Here is a 17593-nt window from a genome sequence, read left to right on the forward strand (position 1 = left end):
AAGTTTGGCATCTTCCTGCTTTGTTCTTTTCTGTGGCAGCTGTGTAGGCAAAGCAGCACCCCAGGCCAGCTGTGGAGACATTGCTGAAGAGTGGTGAAGGCCAACAACCTGGAAGGACCTTCCCCCTGAATAGCTAGATGGGGCTGAGTGGCGTGAATCTAGCCTTCCTTACACAGGAAGAGGTAAACTTCCTTGTTTAGGGCAAGGTACGTTTGAATCTCTGTCACAAAGCCTGAACTTGCCCTGACTAGCTGAGGGTGTATTTCTCCTCAGCATAACTCATACGACTGTGGCCTCCTTGGGAATCTGCTGTCTCACTGACAACTGAGAGAATAAAAAACATCACCTCAAATTGTTCACTTGGGAGTTCTTATACACATTCTTATATGTTCTGTTTCAGTGTACTTATCGTACAATGCCCAAGGAAGAATCCCACGGCCAATCACATTCAAGAGAAAACTGACCGTTCAGCTGTGATCTGGGTTCTGCAGAGCTGGCTCCCTGGAGCTGGGACAGCAGAGCTATTACCAGAAAGTGTAATCTTAAAAGCTCACCTGGCTGAAAACCAGAAGGAACTTATACCACATCTAAAAATCTTAAACCAAGTAAAGAATAGATTGTTTCCAATTTCAACAAAACAAGCTTATAAAAAGACAATCCCAGGGTACTTTTCTGGGCCTTTTTTGTGAAACTTGATATGGCCAACTGTCTGCTTTCTTCATTCTGCCTGAGACCATTTTAGCGTTATCTGCTGTCCACATGCTAAAGACGCTCAAATAAACCAGCATGCCAATGCTAAGCCCTAACTGCACAGCCCTCTGCCTGGCAGACACTCTTCTTAGAGTGTCTGGAGACAGCTCACAGGCCATGCTAGAGCGGACATCAGAGCAGTGTCCTTGGTTCCTGGAGGGACAGCGCCATCAGCAATGTGGCCCTGCCTCTGCTTTTTCACCCCACCTGACCTTCTCCAAGGTCACCCCTCCATCTCTGAGGCCATTCTCAAGGTTCAGCCTCTGCCAGTTTCTCATTTAATAAGAAACATGTGTCCTGGGTACCTGGGTGGTAACAGGAATGGACACAAGTAAGAGAAATCTCTGACTCAAAGAGGGAGCGCACCTTCCAGTCTGGGGAAACACACTGCACAAGAAACACTGTAGTCGTGCTTGCATNGGGGGGGGGGGNNGNGNGGGGGAGGGAGGGAGAGACAGAGGGAAAGAGGGAGCAACAGAGAAAGAGACGGAGAAACAGACAGAAAGACATACACAGAGAGAGAGGCAGAGGAAGACAGAGAGACAGACACAGAGTCAGACACGGAGAATGAATAACAGATGCTATAACAAGAGAAGAGAGGGGAGAGTGGAGTGGGGGAGGAGCACTCTGTCATTTTAAGTGAAGAGTCCTAGCAGATCTTTCAGAGGTGATGATTGAGCCAGGAGACAGGAAGAAGCCATGCTCAAGTGTGGAAAGTAAGCTGGAAGTAGTCCGCCCAAGGGCAAGGACGGTGGCTGATGAGGCTGGAATTAAAGGGCCAAGGGAGGCAGCTCTCAGGGTATGGGCTCTGCCTCTGAATGAGGCCTTGTTTGAGATCACTTCCACAACAGCATGACTATCACACCAGCTTGTTCTCATACACTCTGTGGCTGCCAGAAATCTCTACTGCCTCACCCCTCCTCCATTATGCCAGAACCCAGGCTCCCCAGCACGGTGCAGTCTGAAGGACCCATTTTAGTGCTACACTCACTCCACCGAGCTGAGATTGAAAACCCCCAAGTTGCCAAGTTGCTGAGCACCCCAGGCGACCTGCTAATGAGCAGTTTCTCATTGGCTACCACCTGACTCCTGCACAACCTTTGGTCTCTCAGAGTGGCTTCCCTTCTTATTCCCTCACTACCTGTGATGGTTTGAATGAAAATGGCCCCCACAGCCCATAAGGAGTGGCACAATTGGGAGGTGTGGCCTTGTTGGAGTGGGTGTGGCTTGCTGGAGGAAACATGTCACGAGGAGTGGGCTTTAAGATTTCAGAAGTTCTAGTCAAGGGACTGGAGAGTTGGCTCAGTGGTTAAGAGTACTGACTGCTTTTCCGAAGGTCCTGAGTTCAAATCCCAGCAACCACATGGTGTCTCACAACTATCTGTAATGAGATCTGATGCCCTCTACTGGTGTGTCTGAAAGACAGCGACAGTGTACTCAGATATCTTACTTGTGGTATCTTAGATACCAGTACCCTCTACTGGTATGTCTGAAGACAGCTACAGTGTACTTAGATATAATAATAAATATTATAATAATAAATAAATCTTAAAAATAAAAAAGAAGACCTTGATGTTCAAGCCAGGTCTAGTGGCTTGTTCTCTCCTCCAATTGCCTGGGGATACCAGATGTAGACCTCTTGGCTCCTTCTCTAGCACCATGTCTGCCTGCACCCTGCCATGCTTCCTGCCATGATGACAATGGACTGAACCTCTGAACAGTAAGCCAGTACTGTAAGTACAGTAAGCCTAATTAAATGAGTTGCTGTGGGTCATGGTGTCTCTTCACAGCAATAAAACTAAGACAGTCTCATAAGCTGAGTTGTGGGTTGCTGGCTCAGGCCTCAATGCACTACCAAAGCCTCTTCCACTCCAGGTTTCCTTCTCTTCTTTCTGGGCTAAAGCAGTCACCTGTGCTGACTTCCACTTGTGTGACTGACCCACCACCAGCACGAGACGGGATCTCCAGACAGAAGTGGTTCCCGTAGAGCAGGATAGTCCACCTGCTATGAAGTGGGTCCCTGAGAGCAGGATAGCCCACCTGCTGCGATGCCTGAGGTACCCACTTCCTGTTACCTTTCCAGTCAGACTGGTCCTAGTGTTACTCATGCATGCACAGCTCTGTAAGCTGCAGGGCCACTGCTCTTTCTGGTCTTTCTATCTAGAACATTCTCTCCCTAGGACTCTTCACAGGACTTCTCCTCCACTGCACTTAAGTGACGGCTGGTGTGCTATCATGCAACTTGGCCCAGGAAAGGGGCATAACTCTAAAATTTGTTATGTGTTTGAAAGGACTGTTTTCCTTCTTGGGTGTAGAAAAGCACGCTCATCTTTATGAATGTAAATAGGGCATTTAAAAACACAGCATTCTCTCCCTCGGGGAGATGGCTCAATGGTTTAAGAGCACTGACTGCTCTTCCAGAGGTCCTGAGTTCAATTCCCAGCATCCATCTGTAATGGGATCCGACGCCTTCTTCTGGTGTGTCTGAATTGAGCAACAGTGTATATACATACATACATACATTTTAAAAACCATGGCACTCATGTGGTCAATACCTTCAATACCGACTAACTGTAATAGTATGAGTGTGAGAGAGAACCTTTCCTAACACAGCGCATAGCAGTCAGGGAGAACCATCTTCCACTACGCAGACAACGGGCCCAGCACTGTGCACAGGCACTCTAAGGGAGAGACATATATGGACACACCTAGCTCTCACCCTTGAATCAGACATTCCCAATGACAGACCAAAGTAATGGGTACCTTCCAGGCCTTACTGCCTAGCAGGAAACCACAAAATTACTAATTTACGAGCCAAAAACAGCATCTGGGAAGGCAGCGGGCACTGCCAGGGTGGGGGCCCAGAGCAGGTCTACACACTGCATGCCTGCTCACTCCGTCCCTAAGTACATGTTTGCAGTGATAAGACAAGCCTTACTGTGTTTAAGAATGGACTTAATTAAACAATGTTGAGTAGTGACTCCGTTCATCTGGTGTGTGTGTGTGTGTGTGTGTGTGTGTGTGTGCTGGAGCCAGAGATAGCCTGAGCCCCTGCATCTGCCCTGTTCTTTCCTATGCAAACAATACCCACAATAAGGTTTAACTTCTAAAGCATGAGGAGAGATTATAACGACTGATGATAACATACAGCAGGTTCCACAACACACTGCAGCCATGTGAATGGAGTTTTCCATTCAATGTGGCTAGACTGCTGTACTAGGCTGTGCCAGAGGCAACTGAAATGGAGGAAAGGAAACTCAGTTGCAGGAAGAGGGCTGTTGCAGTTAAACATGTGCACTGTGTCTTTTCCACAGAGGACTCGGCAGCTCCTGTGAACTCAAAATGCACAGGAAGAGGAGCTCCCAAGGATGGAACTGGCTCCAGAGATGACCCACCTCAGGGAAAGCCTAGGGCAGTGTCTTTGTTAGGGTTTCCATTTCTGTGAGGAGTCGCCATGACCAAGGCAACTCTTATAAAGGACAACATTTAACTGGGGCTGGCTTACAGGGTCTAAGGTTCAGTAGATTATCATATGAGAAATATGGCACCCTCCAGGTGGGCATGGGGCTGCAGGAGCTGAGAGTTCTACATCTTGTTCTGAAGGCAAACAGGAGGAGACTGGCTTCCAGGCAGCTAGGAGGGCTTCAAAGCTCACCTTCTCAGTGACACACTTCCTCCAACAAGGCCACACCTACTCCAACATGGCCCTACCTCCTAATAGTGCCACTCCCTGAGCCAAGCATATTCAAACCACCACAGGCATGGTGGCCTCTAGGCTGCTGTGGGCGATGCCACATCACTGTGGGTGAAGCTTCTGTGTGAACAAAGCCACATACTAACTTGTTCACGCCTTTATTTAAACATATAAGGTTGATTGACATAAGGAAGGCAGGACATCCCTTGTTCCAGGATGGAGTATGGTGCTGGATCTGTCCAGCATCACAGGTTGGAAAGGCTTCAGGGATACAATAGCCAACTATACAAAAGGTTCAACTGTATCGGCAGGGGCATGGTGACAGGAACATACAACAGGCAATGTGTCCTGTGGTCCCTGCAGAGGTTACAAATTCATTCTGCAGCTATCAAATCCAAAAGCTGTCAGTCACTGGATCAGCCCGGGTCAGCTTGGTGATTTGGGAGCAGTCAGGCCTGGGGATGGCAGAGCTGAGTCCCCTTGGCAAGATAAGCTGGAGGGCGCTCAGGTGGCCCAGGCAAATAGGCCCCTTCTCTGGGAACAGCCATAGTGACCCCATAGTGGCTGCATGGGGGTCTGAGCTGCACCAGTTGGATTCCTGTAGTGGAAATGCAACTCCATGTATCCATGCAAGAGGAAGGAGACTACAGCTAAGGAAATGAAGCATGTGACAGTCCACAAAACCCCACAGCCACGCTGGCCCGATGTAGCACAGAAGCCCAGTGGCCCACGTTTCCTCAGGCTGTTCAAAGGACAACTAGCAGGCAAGGGCAGAGCAGTACCAGCTGTAAACACAACACCCGGCTGTCCCCGGTAGAGGACAATGGCTCCTCTGAGCTGCCTTTCCCTGCTCTCCATCCACCATCCACGGGGTTAAAGTGCAGTATAACGAGTTGCCTCCATCCTTGCCCTGGCTCTACGCCAGCTGGGATGGCTTTTATACTAGACTTCCCTCACCTGTTCTAACATCCTTCCTATATGTTGTCCCCATACCTCTACAGTGAGAGGTGGGTATTGTCAGTTCCCTAGACAGCCACAGAGTCACCTCAGTGTTTTATATATGGAACGGATCGGGATGGGGGGGGGGTTCGGCTGCTGTGCAGAAGAGGGAACTTCTAAAGAGGTTGTGAAGATACTGTGGAAGTGGGGTGGGCAGTAAGGGAGACACAGCTAACACAAAGCCATGAAGGAGGGGGTGCTGCGAGAAGTGGGGTGCTGGAGAGCAGAGACTCACAGGGGAAAGTCTGAATGCCAGGCTGGAGAGTGAGGGTTCCAGGGTGCTCACGGACCCCTAACAGTAGACACTAGGGTACATATCTTGTTTACTCAATGCAGCAAGGAAAACACGGCCCCCAGGCTGGCAGCAATGTTATGCTGGAGACTTCCAGCATAACAGAGAACATGCAAAACCTCACAGTTTTTCTGCCTAAAATGCTTCACTGACTACTCCCCAAACCCCAGGGTGTCTGGGACATCAAGAGTTATCTGAGACCCCCCAGCTTCACATCCTCAGAGAGCAGGCCTGGCTGTGGGCAAGCAATCCACGTTGTCACTATGGGGCTGGTCCTGCTTCTGAGGCAGGCTGGCACCCCAGGAACACTCCATCAAAACGTCTCCCCTGCTGGGCACTTCCCTATGCCTCACAGGTCTCATTCAGACCTGCAGTTCAACGCCGGACTGGATGGATGCTACGTGGCCCCAGACACGCTGGCTACGGCCAAGGCATCATTTATTGCTAACTGCTTCTAATTTCCATGCACGCAATTTCCATCCTCCGTTCAATTATTTTTCATCCTAAGGGCTTTCAACTAAGACAGTGCTGCCTGTAATGTGTGAAAAATTAAATGGCTGAACATTATCTTACACTCACAGGCCTCGGCAGCTGCGAGCATGCCCTCTCGGGCATCATCCACCCTCCCCCCCCCCCCACGTGAGCTTTCATTTCCATTTCAGAGGTGGGAGGGCTGAGCTCAGCTAGACCAAGGGGATGGATCGATGTGCCTGGTGCCTCCATGGAACCTCTACGAGGGTGGAGGTGGGGTCGGGTGGGGGTGGGGCGGGGATAACCCAGTGCTCACGCTTTCTCTTTTTTCTTGCTTGGAACATCAGAATGAGAGGCTGTGTCTCAGACTGAACAGGGCCCAGGCCTCAGTGCGTTTTCTGAGTTGCCTAAAACTGATACCCTCTCTGCTCTGGGACTGTCTTTCGCTCTCTTCTCCCAATCCAGATATTCTCTCCTGGAGGGAGAAGGGACGCCAAGTATGTACGCAACTTAAGACTCGGAAGCTCGGAAAGTTACAAGGCTCATAAGGCTCCGTCCGAGATTTTAACAGCAGGAAATAACCACTAAGAGAGTGGGGGAGAGAAAGTGTGACTAGGCCGAGCCACCCGCAAGCTGTGAGGGAGGCTCCAGGGATGAGGCCTTCTGCATGATCACTCATGCTGTGGTGGGCTTTCAGTGAGGCAGTGGCCTCTGAGTCACCCGTGCTCCTCTAAGTAATCCCAATAAAATCTCGGGCTTACAAAGCTGGGTTTGGGCGGAGTCATTTTTCTGATCTGTCATCAGTGCCCTCTCTGGGTTGAGTAGATGTTTGTGTCTCCCAAGGGAGTCACACAACAGCGTGCAATGCAAGACGGTGAACACTTTGAACAGTTGGTGCCCACCAAAGCGTAGCTCGCACCTCCCTCCCATAGTGCTCTGCTGCACGGAACACAGCAGAAGGCTTTTATGAAGACTCATAAAAAAAAAGTGCAGTTTACCTGCTAGCCACTAGAGTGCAGTCGATTTCTGGCCGCTTTGTTTTGGGAATGGCATACAGTGGGTACCTGTCCCCATGGCGAATGAACACATGAACGGAGACCAGCTTATAATGATGCGGGGCATGACCTGTGAGAGAGACACATCTTCCAGTCACCACACAACAAGCAAGTGTTTTAGCAAGGGCGGCTATGCCCAGGCTGGGGGGCTGAGGAGGTAGAACCCAGGGCAACCCAGAAATGGCAGAGCTGCTACTCAGGGCCTTGACCTGTAGGGAAGGTCGCTGTGCTGGGTGGGTGACGCTGAAGAACCCCCACAAGCTGAGACAGAGGTTCATGGGAGGGGCTGACATGCCCCAGAGCCCCTAAAGCCATCAGCTGAAGGCCAGTGAGATGTGAACGTGGTGACTAATGTCTCATGTGCACAGACTGGGGGAGGCTCACAAAAATCCTAGCAACAGACTTCTGCTTTAAGTCCTTCAGGAAACACAGCAGGACACAAATGCACACGTTGAGGAAAGTCAAACTTGATGGGGGATAATATCTTCACATTCCTTTATAGCAAGACTTGTAGGCCCTGTGCACATGCTAAGCATACGGTGGATTTGCTCTGAGAACCCGAGTTGCCAAAGGGATGGGTCAGCCTCAAGCTCTTGTCTGCCTTACCCACATCTCACCAGACACCAGACACCTCCACGCCTCAGAGCAGTGTGCTAAGACCAGGAGCCCATCCTAGGCACAGTGCAGCGGTGGCTGCAGGATCTGAGTCCAGGCCAGCCAGTTTCTTATCACTGTTTTATGCTGCTTAGAGAACTTTGTCCCCAGGGTGTCTACCTGGGTCCTGAGGCCCAGGCTACCCAGACTGCGACAGGTCATACACTGGGTCTACCTTCCATGCTGTGCTCCGCTACGCTTGGAATGTTGCAGTACAGAAGAGCTTCATAAACCGGGTCTACCGTGGGGGGCTCTGTCACTGGGTCAGGCATGATCCTCTTCCGACTTTTGCTGCTTCCTCCATTCTTTGTGGCGGACACTGGGATCAAGTGGACTGCAAAGAAAGAAGAGTGACTAAAGGAGATGCTAGATCAGCTGTCGTGGCCGAGGATGGCTGGATGTCACAGGGGTGCTCTCTCCTTCAGTTAGGGTGGACCCTAGCGGAACTAGAAGTTAGCCTGGGTCTAACTGAGTGACAGACCCCCCTCAGCGTGGGCCAGGAGAACCTACTCCTCACTCTCGTGTTACTGGAACTAACTGTGCATGAGGACACAGCCTCTCTTCTCAATAAGCTTTTAGCTCCCATAACTATATCAAGGGGCGGGGGAATCACTGTCCACTGGCGCCTGTTAAGTGCTAAATGGAGTGTGTGTCACGCCTCAATTAATACCATCCGACCACATTCCGTGGTCCCTAGAGCCCTATATGGGGAATCTGCTCACTAGTCCTCATGAGACCGCTTCACAGAGGAGAGCCTGAGACTAAGGTCCACACATGCAGTGAATGGACCCCTGACTGGCTCCTACTCATCTCCCTGGGCTGGCTCTCCCCAGTCGCCAGGGGTGTTGAGTGTCATGCAATGTGTAATGGCTTGTCTACTTGGCATCCATCTTTCTATCAGTGAGCCCTGGGCCCCGTGAGAGACCGGCTAAGCTATCAGTGACAGTATTCATCTTGGCAGGGTGGACACGAGACCAGAATCCGTGAAGGCAGCGAGAGGGCAACTGTTACACTTTTTCCTTGTGACTGAGAGGGCCTCTCCCTGTTCAGGTTGGGGCTGTGCAGCCATCTGTCTGTCTGTCCACAGACAGCCTATCTCAGTAGTCCCCAGTCCTTCCACGACTGGGAAGTGGTTTTGCAGCTTCACAGAGTTTCTAGAGACCCCCACCAGTAGCAGTCACATTTGTAGCATCGACTAAGGTAGGTTATGCTTGCAAACAAGTGAGCCCACAAACCTGGCTAACTACTAAAGGTTTACCAACCACATAACAAAAATAGATTCACAAATATTATGTAGATACACATACCCAAATAATAGCTGAAACAGAAACTAATCACTAGTCTACATCAGATTAAGTTCCCTAATTTCTTCTACATAAGTATCTGATAGATTCCCTTGTCAAACAGATGTTATTTAAAAAAAAAAAAGATGAAAGACAATGAATACACTAAGAGAAAAACATCTGCAACATACATAACAGACAAGTGACTGATGCCCCAAGTACGGAAGAACACGACAACTGAAGACTCAGTACAGGATACAAACAGGCAAAGTGTAAATGCCAACACGACAAAACACGAACGAATGCGCAAGCTAGTCACTACACAAAGGCAAAAGAAAACTACCAACGAGATCTATGCCTCCCAGATTGAAAAAGCACACTTGAACAGTAACACCACAGGCGCATAATGAAGTTGCACTATTAGGAAGTGTGGCCTTGTTGAAGTAGGTGTGTCACTGGGGGGGTTTGGGCTTTGAGGTTTCAGATGCTCAAGCCAGGCCCAGTGTCACTCTCTCTTCCTGGGGCCTTTCAGATGTAGAACTCTCAGCTACCTCTCCAGCACCGTGTCTGCATGCAGCCATGTCCACCATGATGATAATGGACTAAACCTCTGAAATTGTAAGCCAGCCCCAATTAAATGTTTTCCTTTATAAGAGTTTCCATAGTCATGGTGTCTCTTCACAGCAATAGAAACCCTAAGACATGGGTGGGTTGTTTATTTTGGCTCACAGTTTGAAGGACCAGCCCATCATGGAAGACATGGCAGCAGGAGGGAGCTGGTCACATTCCATCCAGTAACAGAAAGCAGAGATTGTCATATGTGCTTACCTAGATTTCTCCTCTCATTTGATGCAGACCTCAGCCCACAGAGTGCTACTACTCACATATAGGGTGGGGTTTCCCACTTCAATTCTAACCTCGATAATCACTCACATATATTCCCAAAGAATTGTTTCCATGGCGATTCTAAATTCCATCAAACTGACAACAAAGATTAACCCTTACAACTCTACTCATTGTCAACTTGATATCCAAACACATCACCTGGAAGCCCAAACCTCTCTCTCCTTATTCTCAAAGACTCATTGCCATCTCACAATGCAAAATACATTCAGTCCAACTTCAAAGTCCCCATAATCTTTAATAGTTCCAACACTGTTTGAAAATCCAAAGTCCAAAATATCACCTGGGACTCAGAGCAATCGTTTAACTGAACTCAAACAAAACAAGAAATAAGTTACATATTACAATGTACAGTGGCACAGAATACAATTCCAAAAGGGAAGAATTGTGATACAGCAAGGAATGAGCAAGCCAAAACAAGACTGAACTTGAACAAGACAACTGTAAATGCTGCAGCTCTGTATCCAGCATCTGGAGTTCTGGATGGAATTGTCTGGGCTCCAAAGCTCTTCAGAGGCCTCACCCCTCTGGCCCCACACACTGCAGCATCCCTCAAATGACATCCTATGGCTCTTATACCTCCTGGGAACTCCACTGCAAGTTCAGCCTTACCTTCATGTTTCCTACAATGGCTTTCCCAGGCTTCCCTGAAGGACTGGTCCTCAGGATGCCTTCTCTGTTGTTCCTGCACATTAAGGGGTTGTTCTTTCCTGGTGATGGCCCCTAACAACTATAGCTGATTCTTACTTCCCTCCCTCCTGACCAAACATCAGGTTTTCCAGCTCTTCTCCCTTCCACTCATCGCTTCTCACTATAGACCTGGATAGAAGCAATGAGCAGTAGCCATGGCATACCTTGAGTGCTACCCCATCTTGAGGCTTCCTCTGTGAAAAAAGTCAGCCCCTTGCTTTCAAATTCAACTCTACCGTAGTTCTCAGGACACAGGCAGAATGCAGCCAGACTCTCTGCCAGAATATAACATGACTATGACCCTAACCCAGTTCCTCGTGGAGTCTTTGTTTCCCTCTGAGGCCTCCCTGAGCCAGGCCACCACTCTCAGCATCTCTCAGCACCCTGTATTCCAAGTTCTCACCAGAATAGTCACAGACTTTTCTATACAGTTCCAAAGGCCACAAGGTCAGATTTATCCCAGCGATGGCCTCATTTCTCAGTGCCGATTTTCTGTATTGGTTACATGTCTCATGGTTAGGACACAATATCTGACAGAAGCAATTATGGAAGGCACAAGCTATTTTGGCTTACAGTCAAAGGAGAGACATTCCATCATGGCAGAGGAGGCATGGTGGCAAGAGCAGAAGACCAGCAGGCCACACTGCATCCCCACTCAGGAAGCAGAGAGGAATCCATTCTTGTATCTATCACCCTCTCTCCTTTTCCAGGACCCCAGACCGTGGAATTAGGTACTAGCTACACTTAGGTGGGTCTTTGTACCTCAATTAACCGAGTCTAGATAGTAGCCCCTCACAGACTCACCCTGAGATTTGATCTCATGGTGATTTTAAATCCTATCAAGTTGACAAGATTCACCATCACACGGAGTAGTCAGATATTTGTTCCCTAGGTGAGAACCCAGCAACGCATCAGATGTCCCACAATGCCACAGTGCGTTCCATCTGGGGAGCAGAAGGAACGCATGCCAACAAGTACTTTGTTTTCCTACAAATATCTGTGTGAATTTAACATAAATATATTTATAGTAGTCACATGTTATGTGCATTCTATATGGGAAAGAACAAACATTTATTACCAGGTCTTAATAGACATAGACGTATTTGTAGGCTTTACTAAATAAAACAACAATAAAAAACTTTTGGAGTTGACCGTTCCCCATTTCTGAACTTGCCTGCAGCTGGAGCCTCTCTCTTCCCCACAGCTGGGAAATGTTAAAGGCCAACGCACAGCTTGGGTGCCTGGAGCTAATTTACTGTCGGGGGCGGGGGGTGGGGGGTGGGGGAGGGGGAGCGAAGCAGATGTCCCATGGTGGCACTGTGATGGCTCGCCCTCCTGGCTGCGTAGCTTCTGCAGGTCTTTACTGTGCTTTTTATACAGAGTCTATCAAATTCAGGTTCCCTGGCCGGCTTATAGTTCACTTCCTCTAGGCCAAGGCAGGGTGCAGTTAAGCAGATATTTGAGGGGTAAGAGAATAGAGTGTGTGGAGTCCTGGGTTATCCGAAAGCACGCGTTGTGAGGCCTTGGGGGGTGGGGGTGGGAGTGGGGGGTCAGTGGGACCTGGTGGATGGTTCCAAGGAAGACCACAAATGAAAAATATTGCAATCAGAAGGAGAGCTTACATCTGGAAAGATCTTTGCTGCTTCCTCTGTCACTGGGGCTCCTTAGTCTTGTTCATTATTGCTGAGGTGAACATCCAGACAGGGTTTCCACCCTCAGGGGCTCTCTGGGGAGTCCTTTAAATCCCAGGCACTCCCAGAGGCTCTCAGGTGGGTGTATTTGAAGTCTCAGCTCTTCTTCATCCCGGTGGCATCCCCTGGCGGCATCTGTGCCACTCAGAGAGCACCCTCTAGTATGCTTCCCTCAATGGTCCTGCTCACTTGTAATTCAGCCCACCGAGTTCCTGTTGCACGAATCTGCCAGGAGCTGCCTCCTCCAGGAAGGCCACTCTGAGTTTACACGTGGTTTCTACCTCCCTCTCCCAAAAGTCTGTCTAGCTTCAGCTGTGAGGCTCATACTAGAGTGCATGTAAGCAGGGGTGCCCCGTGTGTAATTACATCACCCTAAACGCTTAGAAGGTCATGATCATGCCTCTTTCGTGTTTATGTACACTAATGGCTGGCAGAGGACAGCTCTTCCAAAAATGCTTGCTGATGAAGGTCTGCTCTGAGTCATACTCTGGTCTGCAGCCTGTGCATCACTGAGTCCTCTGGAGAATCTGGGTTACTCAAGCAGCCTGGAGAGGGGATGGCTGGAGACAGGCTTTCCCGGTTCTGAGAGGCTGGTGTGTAGCTCCCTGCTGTGGTCAGCAGCCTGACTCAGGCCTTGTCTTAGAACTCTGAGAGAACTGGTCCAACTGACCCAGAAGGGATGAATGACACCCAGGGAGCCCTATGAGGGGCTGGCAGAGGCGGGGCCTGGAGGGGCAGGTCCTTGCAGCTGGAGGATGTTTTAATCCTGGCATTGTGCCACTTGCCACATGAGCTCTTAGGGACTGGCTCTTCTGGAGTAGGCAGTGAGTACAGGGACAGGCTCAGAGGCTGGGAAATATCTGGAGCCTGCGTTTGAGACACACTTATCCCATCAGCCCTTGCCCATGTCTCCTGCAATTCGGCTGCAGCACCGCTCCCTCCCAGGCCAATTAGAAACACTGCTGTTCCAAATCAGATGATGGCTGCTTAGATGAAAAGAAGAAACGGACTGTGGGGGCGGGGGAGGGGGGGCATGTGTACAGAGACAGAGGGCAGATAGAAGGTTCATGAGTTCTGCTGTGTAGGTGGAAAAAATGCTCAATTCTCGGTGTGTGCCCTGGGGCCACAATGCCACTGTGGGTGACATGTGTGGCACAGTAAGTTCTCCCTGGTAACTGGCTATCCACGGGCACTTTCTCTGTCATGTGATCATCAAGCAGAAAGAAGATCTCCATCAGCCTCCATCCCATTTCATCCTGTCCACACCCCTGTAATGCCTGAATGAAGATGCTAACAGAGTCTCAAAGAAATGACAGAGAGCATCTAAGGCCTGAGCATCCCCTTCAAGGCCTCCCTTTACAGCTTGGTGGTGGTTTGAATAAGAACGGCCCCCCTAGGCTCATATATTTGAAGGCTTGGTCATTAGGGAGTGGCACTACTTGACAGGGATTAGGAGGTGTGGCCTTGTTGGGGGAAGTGTGTCAGTGGGAATGGGCTTTGGGGTTTCAGAAGTTCAAGTCAGACCCGGTGCCTCTCTCTCTCTTCCTGCTGCCTGCTGATCCAGATGTAGAACTCTCAGCTACCTCTCCAGCACCGTGTCTGCCCATGTACCACCGTGCTTCCCACCATAGACCTCTGAAATTGTTAAGCCGGCCCCCGATTAAATGTTTTCCCTTATAAGAGTTGCCTTGGTCATGGTGTCTCCTCACACACTGACCAAGTCAGTCCCCTACTCTCAGAAGCAAAGAGCAAACTCCTCGAAAGCAGGAGGATGACAAAAATGTTCCCTTCCCCAATTCCCTCTCTCCACCTGGCCTCCAGGCCTCACGGGCAGGCAGTGCTGACTAGGCTCAACCGGCCCTAATCCAGCCATCAGCCAGAAAGTGTACCATAAGCCGTAGTGGAGAGGGAGCCAAGGGGCTTCCTGAGAGCTACAAGCCCTGGCCCTACCTCCTCAGGCTGAAGCCTATGCATCTGTCCAGCAACCACTAATAAATGAGAGCGGAAACCACTTAAACCTTGAGGGGAAGGGGGAGGTCCTTAGTCATGACACCTCCTGCACCCTCTGGTCACTGGTTTCAGGGCACCACAGAGACTCTGCTACAGAGGAAATGTGCCGTGAACGGTCACTACCATCTTCAGGCAAATGCTAGCTAACTAACGAGAGCCTGGCCCAGCTGCCAGAGCTATGAACTTCTTTGAAGCAAAACCCACATCTGATGATTCGGTTCTGACTTTGGTTGATTCTCTTCCAAGTCCCACAGGATGGAAGAAGTGGCCCAGAATCAGTTAGTCAAACTTCCCAGCACAGTCTGGTGGCTGGCCCTCGGGCCTCAGGCCACATCAGTTATTCCTACCGCCACAGTAATGAATGGGTCAGCGGGGATGTTTCAGCCAAGTGTCTGAGGCCAGCTCAATATTTGGGAACCTCTGACTTGCACAGACACCGCCAGTGTCCTTCCTCCGGAGTGTCAAGCCAGTGGCTATATAGTGTCAGCTCACTTCCTCATCTCAAGGTCCTGACCGAGAGCAGAAGACAAATCTACTGATCCCTTGTTATGGTTTGTATCTGAAGTGTCCCCACATGCTCATGTTATTGTTCCCTGGCTGGTGGAAGACTGTTGAACCTTTAAATGGTAGGATCTTGCTGGAGAAAACAGAGCTCCAGGGACAGTCCTTTGAGATTACAGTCTACCTTGGTTCCTATCTAGTTCTCTGCTTCCTAATCTGCTACCATGTGAACATGATCCCACGCCATCTCAGCCACAACCTCCCAGTGCCGTGCTTTTCCCTTTATGGGGAACCCAGATCTCTCTGAAACCTGCCCTGTCAGCTGTTTCTGTGTGGCATGATGAGCACAGTGATGCAGAGGGAACTCACAGCCTGGCCCTCCTCTACCTGTTGGAGCCTTAGCCTCCTGTGCGAGCATCTCACGGGTACCTCGGGCTGACTTTGATGGAGCATGGGAAAGGCAGGCACTATTGCATCCATGACAACACTCCCTTTCCTCCTGTAGGGAAACCCCATACCTGGGGACAGCAACGTGCTGGCTAGTGTTTTGTCAACTTGACACACGTGAGTGTCATCTGAGAAGAGGGAGCCTCAACTGAGGGAATGCCTCCATCAGACTGGCCTGCAGGTAAGCCTGTGGGACATTTCATGATTAATGACACAAGGGGGCCCAGCCCATTGTGGATGGTGCCACCCCTGGGCTGATGGGTCTGAGGTATACAAGAAAACAGGCTGAGCAAGTCATGGGGAGAAAGCCAGAATTCCTCCATAGCGTCTGCCCGAGTTCCTGCTCCAGGTTCCTGCCCTGACTTCCCTTCATGCTGGACTACAGTTGTAAGCTAAGATAAATCCTTTCCTGCCCAAGCTACTTTTGGTCATGGCGATTTATCACAGCAAGAGAAACCCTAACTAAGACAAGCAGCTTTACGCTATACCAACACTATGGTCCAGTTTGGTCTCCTTGCTGTTCCTCCATGCCCTGTTCTTGCCTGCCAACTAACCCAAGGAAGGGACCTGACTATGCAGGCTAACAAGGTCCCTTTCCAGAAAAGACAGGCTGCCCCCAAAGGAAGACAGTTTCGAGGTGGAGGTGGGGTGGCTTTCAAAGCTCTCCCTCCCAACATCCCCTCAGCATGTCTGATCTGTCTGCTTCTCTTCCTCTGTGCAGACACCTGGAAGACTGAAGTTCCATGCTGGAAACTACAGGTATCCATCCCAGGGACTGTACACATGATCAGGATAAAGTGTCACTTCAACTTTGTCTCTGGGCTCAGCTGCCACACAAGTTACTCTAGTACGGTGGCTCTCAACCTTTCTCTACAGTTTAATACAGTAACCTTCCATACAGTTCCTCATGTTGTGGTGACCCCAACCTACAGAATTATTTTCATTGTTACTTCATAACTGTAATTTTTCTAGTATTATTAAAGTAAATTTGTTATTAACATAATGTAAATATCTGATGTGAGGATATCTGATATTAACCTTCTGAGGACAGGTCCCTTGACACACATCCCCCAAGAGATCATGACCCACAGGTTAAGAACCACACTCTAGAGCCGGGCGTGGTGGCGCACGCCTTTAATCCCAGCACTCGGGAGGCAGAGGCAGGCGGATTTCTGAGTTCGAGGCCAGCCTGGTCTACAAAGTGAGCTCCAGGACAGCCAGGGCTATACAGAGAAACCCTGTCTCGTAAAACCAAAAAAAAAAAAAAAAAAAAAAAAAAGAACCACACTCTAGTGATGTTGCCAGCATAGTTTCCATGGAGACCAACTGCTTGTGGACGTTGTACATCGTGGTGCGCACTAGGCTCCGCACCACGATGTACAACGTCCACAAGCAGGAGAAACCCTGTCTCGTAAAACCAAAAAAAAAAAAAAAAAAAAGAACCACACTCTAGTGATGTTGCCAGCATAGTTTCCATGGAGACCAAGATCTGGCCTGCCATCTATATCTTACCGTCCTAGCTCCAGGGCCTGCTTTGCCCTCACTGGGACCTCAACCTGGGCTGGTCACCTTCTCAGGGACCACAATCTGACTGGTATTCCACTAAAGTCTGTCTGGTTCTGACTGCTGAGAGGCAGCTTGGGCTGGGGAGGGCTCAGCAAGCAAGGTGTGGGACCCAGGACTGCTCTGGGCAGGTATCTCTACCTTTCTAACCTCCCTCTGTAAAGCAAAGTGGACCTACATTAGGGTGGCCGTGGTGGATGACCTGGGGTCACCTGGGCATAGAAGATGCTAAAGGATCAAGACATGGTATTTCCACGTCTGGCCTCCAAATGTTTATTTCTGTTCCTTATACGTTCTTTTAAAGGTTTATTTTGTATTTATATATAAACATAGCCTGCGTGAGTAAATGTACCCCACAGGCATGCAGGTGGACATGGAGGCCAGGAGGCATCGGATCCCCTGGAGCTGGGACCTCCAGGTGGTTGTGAGGCCACTCGATGTGGGTGAACCTGGGTCTGCTGCAAGAACAGAGAGTGCTCTTCATCACAGAGCTATCTCTCCAGACACACCCACCCCCTGCCTTATAATCTCTTCAACGTGTGACCAGGAGGGGACACTGAGTGCTGCTGTCCACATCCCCAGAAGCACAG

The 17593-nt window shown here is 49.8% G+C and overlaps 1 protein-coding gene across 4 annotated transcripts in view; it reads right to left on the bottom strand.

The window, feature by feature from the left end:
• The window catches only part of Pxylp1 (2-phosphoxylose phosphatase 1), a 65877-nt gene that overhangs the window by 8412 nt on the left and 39872 nt on the right, over positions 1-17593 (bottom strand). For all 4 annotated transcript variants that reach the window (XM_021171888.2, XM_021171891.2, XM_021171890.2 and 1 more), the window contains exons 3-4: positions 8091-8249; positions 7205-7331 (exon numbers count right to left, since the gene is read on the bottom strand). In XM_021171888.2, the coding sequence (XP_021027547.1) occupies positions 7205-7331; positions 8091-8249 (286 nt within the window). The remainder of the gene's footprint in view (positions 1-7204; positions 7332-8090; positions 8250-17593) is intronic.

Source organism: Mus caroli, chromosome 9 (genome assembly GCF_900094665.2).
Source record: "Mus caroli chromosome 9, CAROLI_EIJ_v1.1, whole genome shotgun sequence".
Taxonomy (NCBI): Eukaryota; Metazoa; Chordata; class Mammalia; order Rodentia; family Muridae; genus Mus; species Mus caroli.